General features: G+C 45.3%; 1 protein-coding gene across 4 annotated transcripts in view; it reads right to left on the minus strand.

Moving 5' to 3' along the window:
- Positions 1–7,639, minus strand: part of ep300b (EP300 lysine acetyltransferase b) — a 56,269-nt gene extending 48,630 nt beyond the window's left edge. For 3 of the 4 annotated variants that reach the window (XM_079519389.1, XM_079519390.1, XM_079519388.1), the window contains exons 1-2: positions 6,222–7,639; positions 2,763–3,358 (exon numbers count right to left, since the gene is read on the minus strand). In XM_079519389.1, the coding sequence (XP_079375515.1) occupies positions 2,763–3,358; positions 6,222–6,315 (690 nt within the window). In that variant the 5' untranslated portion in view covers positions 6,316–7,639. The remainder of the gene's footprint in view (positions 1–2,762; positions 3,359–6,221) is intronic. The other variant, XM_079519391.1, reaches the window with a different exon arrangement.
- Between the last annotated feature and the right edge of the window lie 881 nt (positions 7,640–8,520).

Raw genomic sequence — 8,520 nt, forward strand, 5'->3', positions numbered from 1 at the left:
CCATCGAAATGAATAGCAGAGGGCGGGGCAGTCCGCCCTCTATCCTTTATAACTATATGCCCCACCCACCGTACCGTAGGGCTTTCCCACAACTGCTGTGAAACGACACCACGGACACACTTGGATTATCTCTCTTATTGCATGCCACGCAGCCCTATTACTATCCCCACCTGGCTTCCCCCTGAATACGGGCCAATTGTGTTCATATATATAGACCCTTGACAAGGCCAGATGCACCGTGGTGGATTTGAAGTTAGGAACCCCCAGACTCAGCCCAGTGGTGGGCACTGGCCAGCTAATTCACCACTGTGCCACATGAAAACCTTTCTGCCTTGAAGCCGTGTGTGAAAATAACACAGCTCAGTGGGTTTCATGATGCCTGTGAACTACTTCCATTCCACTGAAAACCACAAAGGCATAGCGTTGATGATCCTACACAATTTCAGACTCCGTAATCAAGTAGGGAGACAACTAAGATCTTCCTGGAAGGAAATCCAAGCGGTGTAGATCTGCTATTTTTAAAATATCCCTACAGAGATATTTTTAAACCAATTCTGTTTCATTACAGAATAAATTGATTAATTTGGTTAAATGTTGCACCGCTACTTAACTGAGACCACTACAAGTTCATCATAAAATCTCAACCATCATCCCTTTAACAGTTTGACTCCATAATACGATTTACCCGCATTTTAATCAAATATTCTACGCTGCCGAGATTGTTTTATTACCTTTAGATCATACGCTGAAGTATCTGGAAAATCCGCCGACGATAGCTTGCGCCGTGTGTTTACTTCCATCGCACCACCCGCCATCTTGCTACGCAACATGGCGGGTGGTGTGAGGTGGTTGTAGTCAGACAAACCCCCGTTCACTTGCATTGGACTCAATTTCCCAGAAGCCCTAGCAGCCCAGCGAATGTGTCAATTTCCGGTTTCGACATCATAACATGAAGCTCTCTCCACCTGCTCCGCGGCAAAGACGGAGTTTCTTTTTAATTATTAAAATACGGCGATTTAGACACATAAAACAAATAGCGGGGATGTCGTATTAAGCAGGGCTTACAAATTACAATATAAATGTGATTAACATTAGTAGTGTTGTGTTGGATTATATTTGTGCAGTAACTAGTAAGTCATTTCAATTGTATGAGCTTCACTCAGGGCACAGTTCAGTCAGGAAACTCAGTTGCTGGTGTCTGACCATTGGTCGGTCTCAGCTCCACGCTTCCATTCTCAACCAATCACTTACTCACGTCAGTGACAAAGCACCCCATTTAAAATGGAAACGTTGTATTGCTCATTCCTTGCTTGTTGCCGCTGCTACTTTAGAGCTTGCTGCTCACGCTCCACCACCACCCCAGCCAACACATGTTTTGGATCTGCTTTTATGTACTACGGTGGGGGATTTGGAAGACCCCTATCGATAGGGGACATGTAGGGTCCTCCCTTCAGAGTACCTATAATAAGCAGATGCATTCATGGCACACAAAAAATAATAATACCCAATTTATATTCTTTAAAAAATATTTGAATCCATTCAGGAGTTGTCCTAACTGAATTGCAGTTTGTAATATAACTATGTGTACTCTATTGTGGAAGTAATGAACTCCTGCACTGAATGGCCGCAGTCCGTTTGCGGTGTCTGGCCAGCGGGGAGTCGAGTCGATTGCTCCTTCTTTGGTTTTCAGAAACACGCATGGTTTTACACTGCCCTGAAATGTTAGCCAAGTCGCTCCCCAGAAATAGCTACCACGGACCATCCAAATGTATTGCCCCCCCAGAAATCATCCACACTTCCACAGTCCATTGAAATGCATTGTAACACCCCCATCACTGTAGAAAGTCACTGCAAAGTTTCCGTCCGGGTCTCTCTCTCCACTAGAGCTGCCCTTCAGGCAGCATTAAAAAAAACAAATGTCTGACTAAGTGATGGATGTAGAGACATAGAGACTAATGAAGCAATTAAAGTATGATACCACAGATGTAGGCTACAGTACACCACTTAAAAGATGTCCTGTGACAGGCGACAGCCATATCAAGATGTCCTGTGACAGGCGACAGCCATATCAAGATGTCCTGTGACAGGCGACATATCAAGCACTACCATCATCACGCAATGCTTCTGCTCACTTCTGGAGGATTCATCCTAACCAGCATATTCCAATATTAAATAATTTAATTGCAGGGTCCCTCTAGTGGCTTTTACACATCAGGACTTAAAAAAAACAAAAGAAAACAATCAGATAGCCTAGAGTATTACATAATGAGGTTGCAGAAGAAGAGTTTGCTGGTGGGGTCGGTACCCAATCATCACAGGTAGCGACCTACTGTCACTAACGCACTGGTCTGCACCAGCCTAAAGCACTAGTCTACTATCTGAATAATCATGAACTTGAGTCTACAGGTCACCTTGTGCCGCACTCGGAACAAAAATAAAAATCGGACTAACAAGTTACAACTCATTTGTGGGGACCATGTACTGTATTGTGTGTAGAAAAATGACTGCACTCTGCAGGTGTTTGTTTTAGACTGACTTATGGCAGATTGATTATGTAGCTAGTTAGTGAGTCGCAGTGTGTGCAGTCCTCTTACACTATCTCAATAAAGCAAAAATGATTTCTCACAGAACACTTTGTTTAGGCTATATGTAGGGCCTCCTCCCCCACTGATCTGATGATTTGAAAATGGCAATAATCACCATAGCAATTCGTATTTTCACATCCTAAACAGTACAGCCAGAGTGCATTTTTCGGGCCTTACCTTGTTCAGTGCTCCCGGCTGCTGTGGCCTCATCCCGGCTTGTCCCCCAGGTCCCATCTGCTGTCCCCCTTGCTGCTGCTGTAATGTCTCTGCCAACAGATTACTATTGCTACCCATACCCGTGTTGCCAGGGTAACCCATCCTGGGCGAGCCGTTCATCACCTGCCCTCCCATCAGACCTTGCTGCTGTCCATTGTTGGCCTTCTGGGCACTCATCATCGCAGCCGCCCGGTTCATCCCAGCCAGCCCACCAACCATTCCCCCTTGCTGCATCAGTCCAGCCTGCTGCTGTCCCTGGGGTCCCATGCCTTGAGGCCCACCGGGGGAGGAGTTCATGCCCCCCATCATGCCCATCGGTCCAGTGCTGTTTTGGGTGGGCACCCCCTGTTGGGGCGGTGGTCCGGCGCGGAGGAGCTCGGAGAGCTGTTTGTGTTTGGCGGCCGCGTCCTGGCCTCCCATCGGCCCCATCCCTCCTCCAACTCCCCCCAGGCTGGTATGGAGTTGACTGAGGTCCCCTCCATTGACCAGCCCCAGCTCAGACGAGTTGATGAGCTCATCAGGAAGGTCGTGCTCCAAATCAAAGAGTGAACCAAAATCTGCGAGGAAAAGAGACATCCATGTTATTTATTTGGAGAAGCTATCTGCAGTATCAGGAATCTTAGGTTAGATTTGGGAATTCATATTACTACTTATGTTGAAAGGCTAAATAATTCTTCATTTAAAAAAATGTTTGCACAGCACTGAAATTAACTTGATAATCTCTCTAGTCTGGACTATCTCATGGTGCTCCGCAGAAGCAATCTCCTGTCCTTCTGGAGCTCTGAGACAGGCGGCCAGTGCAGCGGCAGCTGCCTCCCAGAGTCTAGACTCCTCTCCTGGGCATCAGCTTGTGGTTTGATGGGGTGCCAAACATGGAGAGTGCATGCAGTGGGGTCAGGGTGAGAAGCCACAGAGGTGTAAATACTGACTGGGCACTGGGCAGGTGTGCGCACACACAGTCTACAGTGATATGCTATGTTGCCACAGCCCAGTGAGGGGAAAGCCCGGTTGCAAAGTAAGTGAAGTTGGTACTATTATGCCATATGTTTTTTTTAAATGAGAACTCCTGCACACCCCCTGTCACTCAAAAAGCACTTGTTGCCTGAAGAAGGTCAGTAGACCGAAAGCTTGCTAAATAAATACATTGATTGTGCGCAGATCTGAGTGTGCGGAGCTTCCCTTTATTTATAGCACGTGTTCAAATTCGGTTTTTCAGATGCTGTATCTTCATTTCCTCCCTGTGATCAATTGAATACATCTAATAACGTCAGAGATTTGTGTCCCCCCCCCCCCCCCCCACAATTCCTATTTTTTTGTCTGACTGTAAAGGACTGTTGTTTTTCTTCAAGCACTTTCCCCATGTGAGAAAACACCAAAAACTATGCATCTTTCTACCACACAGCTGTCACAGAATAGAGGTGGACAGTGGAGAGATCATGCATTTTATTTTAGAAGTGTGTATGCAGGTCCTAGCGGATAAACTGCCAGTATCAGCCAAATGACAACGCACGTTTACCGGTACTCAGAACCAGGTTTTGAGCAACATGAAAGCCAAAGCTCTTGATCTTTTATTGACATTTGGCATTCCTACACCTTAGGGTTAAACGCTACTGAAAAATAAGGCAAGTGGACGTTTATGATGCTAGGTTGTAGGAGGTCTACTGTGCCACAGTTGCCAGTGACCGACTTAACAATGCCAGAGGCTGGCTGCATTTCCCCACAAACACATGCACAGAATACACACTTCTCATGTCTTGCTGATGGCAGCTCAGAGTGCTGCAGACATCTTAGGAAACACCCATCAACAACCTGGTTTTGGCAGTAACCATCACACCGGGGGGTCACAGCAGCCCAGCTAACCATGTCCACTTGTCCAGCACATAGAAGACCCCAGGCTAACACCCACTTCACTCACTCAAAGAAACAGATAGTGTATTGATGTGTCTTTTACTCTTTTCACAGACTTGCTTCTCAGCTCAAATGTGATGAAAAAAATAATTTAACAAAATCAAAACTCACTTAACTTTAGTAGGCTCGTGTCAATCAGTACGTGTCGAATATGTCAATCGATAGTATGCAATGTGTCGTCACCTGTCTTTTCAGTAAAGACCACATTGAGTCTGATAACAGTTAAAGCAAACGTCAAGGCATTGACACTGTCCGGAATGGATTTGTCAGCTATGCTTACGTGGTAATAAAGTTAGATGTAAAAAGAACAAATGCTTGCCATTCAGACAATAGGGGAGTATACAATAAAAGTGGGTTCGTAGGAGAGCGCAGTAAAGTTGATAAAATGATCACCGACAAAAACACGATAATGCTTCATCGTTCATACTTGGCTCTCTGAACATGAAAAGCCCTAGAGCCAACTTGTCGCTCGACAAAAAAAAACATTTTAAACAGAACACTCATGTCGCCACTTTTGTTCGCGTTGAAAATGTGTACTTTTTGTTGAAAATACGCTATTTTATCGCACGACGGGCTTGTACGTAGAAAACTAAATGGGTTGAAAATTAAGTAAAAAGGGATTGCTCGCCACATTGTTGCTCGGGGATTGAAGAAACGCTACAATGTAGCAACAATTGCATTGGCAGCACGACAACAATGCTTTGCGCAAGTTCTTCATTGATGAGGCCAAACAATAGCTAGCAAGTTAGCGTCAATACTCTCACGGACGGGGTAGCAACTACACTAGGTTTATGAATCTAAACCTTTTTATTTCATTTATTTTTTTAATGAAATCAAAGGCTAGCGTACAGGCTACTAAACCCCGAATTGTGTCCACCGAAATGTTTACCACAGAGTTTGCTAACAAGCCACTTCAACTCAGCTGAGCCGGTAGCTACCAAGCTAACTGCATCGCGTAATACCATTCTCTGCCTTTTAAAGTAGCTAGACGTTGTGTTTTAAAAAGGAGCTTGTAGGCTACGTGGATAGACCGTTTTCATATAATTTTAGTGTGGCTCGCGTGTCATTCATTTAGGGGTTTCCTCGTAAAAAGGCGAATTGGTTTATCTGAACATGAAAAAGCTCTTATAGCCAACTTGAGAACTGGGGTGACTCGGACTCTTCCATTGTTTGGCGGTGGAACAGTGGTTACTACTACAGCTAGCTGGGTTAGCCAGGTGTGCTAGCCAGCCTCCTGCAGGCTAACACAACAAAACAACACCTGGAAAAGTTGTCCCAAGTCGACAACCCCATGCTTTCCTTGAATCAATCCGTTTTCTGAGAACCAACCCTTCCATGCATGCATGCGTATTGATAGAGGCTCTATGCAGCAACTAAAGCAAGTCCGTGCAAGTAACTTCTACTATAAGGCAACTCTGCACACTGTAATCGTTCTGATCTACGTCTTATTTATTTACTCACTGGGAATTGTGCTGGGGGGCAAACAATGCATTTAAAAAAAAAGGTGTTTACCGTTTCCATCACTGGCTGATACAGAGAGAGCTGGAGAGGACAGCTTGGGCCTCTTTGCTGAAGGCGGGCCGGACTCCAGGACATTATCGGCCATATTTTTGACGAATTAAAAAAAAAATACTGCAGATCCACACACACTAGGGCAAAACGTATTCCCCTTGTTCGCGTTTCTTGAACCCTCTTGAAGAAATCGTATGGCTTCTTCCCCCACCGCTTGGGGGACGGTAGGGGAAAGGACAGCAATGTTCAACTCTTTCCTTCAGAGTTACCACTCTCGGTTGATCCCTCTCCGTAGATATCAATCCCCCTCCCCTGTCCGAGATTGTGTTTCTTCACAGATTTCTCAGGGTTGAACAGGAGGAGGTGGGAAGGTGGAGTCGGCGAAAAAAATACAAGCGAACGGGCTTCCGACAACCTCATGTAGCCTCTTCTGCGACATAAAAAATGCCCCAAGACCTGTCCTCCGTGGCTGATTCGGTCTTGTCCGCCATAGTCGGCGGTGAAATCTAGTGTTTAAATTCCGAGGCGCTTCAGTTGATGGTCTCGGCCGGGCTGAGATGAAGATGAATAATGCGATAGAAAAATGCAGGCCAAGCGTGCCCGGGTGGTAACTTTTGAAGGGTCTTTCTCTCATGCAACAGTTTAAAGAACCCCGATAGAGTTCATACTATATTCGACTTTGATCTGAATTCCCACTGCAATCGCCCCCCAACATCACCAAAACAAGCCGGGTCAGTTGGGTGGTGTGATCTGTCTCAGTGGAGGACAGTGGTTTAAAATGCCAATTAAAGCATGACGAATGACAGTTAATCTCAAGTGCAATACCAAGAAAGCAACTTGCATTGGCCTTTGAACCGAATAAATAGCAGTTCTACTGAGATGAACATGAGTTTCCCTTGCATGAACTCGGTTCAAAAATAACTATTGCAAATTCCAATTTACGTGCATCTCAAGTTTCTTTCTGCATGTGCATGTCGACTACAAATGTACACTTTAACACTGTGTGTATGCGTCTATCCATGCAAGGCACTAAGTCGAAAATAACGGACTCATATTGCACATTTGGTTGTTGCACCCCTTTGCGCGAGTATGCCTAGTATTGCAGCCAGCGGGGTTCGAAATGGATGCAATAATCATGAAAAATCTTGTCAAAAATCACAGCTTGTCTGCCTATTCGGAATTGTCAATCGATCCTGATGCAGCTTTCTCTTTGTCGGAATAGTTATGGGATATGAAGAAGCTAATTGCCAATCAGTGGGCAAGTAGAATGGTCCAATTAGTTTTATTTTGCAGAGGACGTTCCATGGGGTTACATATCCTTCGCTTCTGAAGATATTTCACGTCCTGGGTTTTCCGCTGACAACACTATAAAGCTTTCCCGAAAAACTGAAGAAAAATCAAACGCTTTATGAATATTGCAAAACAATATCTTGTCATTCACTGCGTATACTGATACATCTTGTCATGCAAGCGAAGAAAAAGATCCCATCCAAAAACTGGAGAATACAATGGACGAAAATGTAATAAAACGACGTGGGTCGCTAAGAAATTATGGCTATTTTATAAATGGGGAGCCACGGATCGGCAAGATATTGTTAGCAACACCCCCCAAAATATTTTGGGTCCACAAAATCCTTTCATTGACTCTTTGTGATGGAGAATGCCCCCCTTCGCGTTTCTCCTGGCAATTCTCCCTTCTCTTTAAACCCCTCTTTCTTCTTTCCACCTATCCCTTATGCCCGCTAGTAATTTATTTGTATAATTGTCTGTGCGGGCTTTTTCCTTCCTCCGCGATGGGCACATAATGATTTTTCATGTTCATTTTCTTTCGTAGGTTTTCCTTCGTTATAATATATTGCCCTCTTCCGCCTCTCCTCTCCGTCTCCGCTCCGCAAAAACACCCCCTTCCTTGGATTTTCAAAGAGTATTTCCTTTTTATATCACCGACTCGTTTTTCTGACGTCTTATCTTTTGTTTATGCTTTTTCTTTTCCCCCCCTCGGTGCTCGGACACGATTCCGCCACTCTTCAACCGGCGGTTCCCGGAGTGGCTGTTATCGGTGTTGGAGTCGCTCCTTCTCTCGGTATCTCCTGTTTCTTACGGTCTGTCCGCACAAACAAAATGGCGGCTTGTTGTTTCTACTCCTCTGATACGGGGGGAGGGTTGGAGGTACAGCAACATTAGGCGTGAAGGGGGGTTGGTTGGTGCTCGGGATTGCCCGGAATACACTTTCGTATCCTCTCGGAGTTGCACTACGATCGCTATCATCTGTAGGGGACGGTCGCGCTCCAGCGGCAGC

This window comes from Electrona antarctica (assembly GCF_951216825.1).
Source record: "Electrona antarctica genome assembly, chromosome: 14".
In the NCBI taxonomy this organism is placed as follows: domain Eukaryota; kingdom Metazoa; phylum Chordata; class Actinopteri; order Myctophiformes; family Myctophidae; genus Electrona; species Electrona antarctica.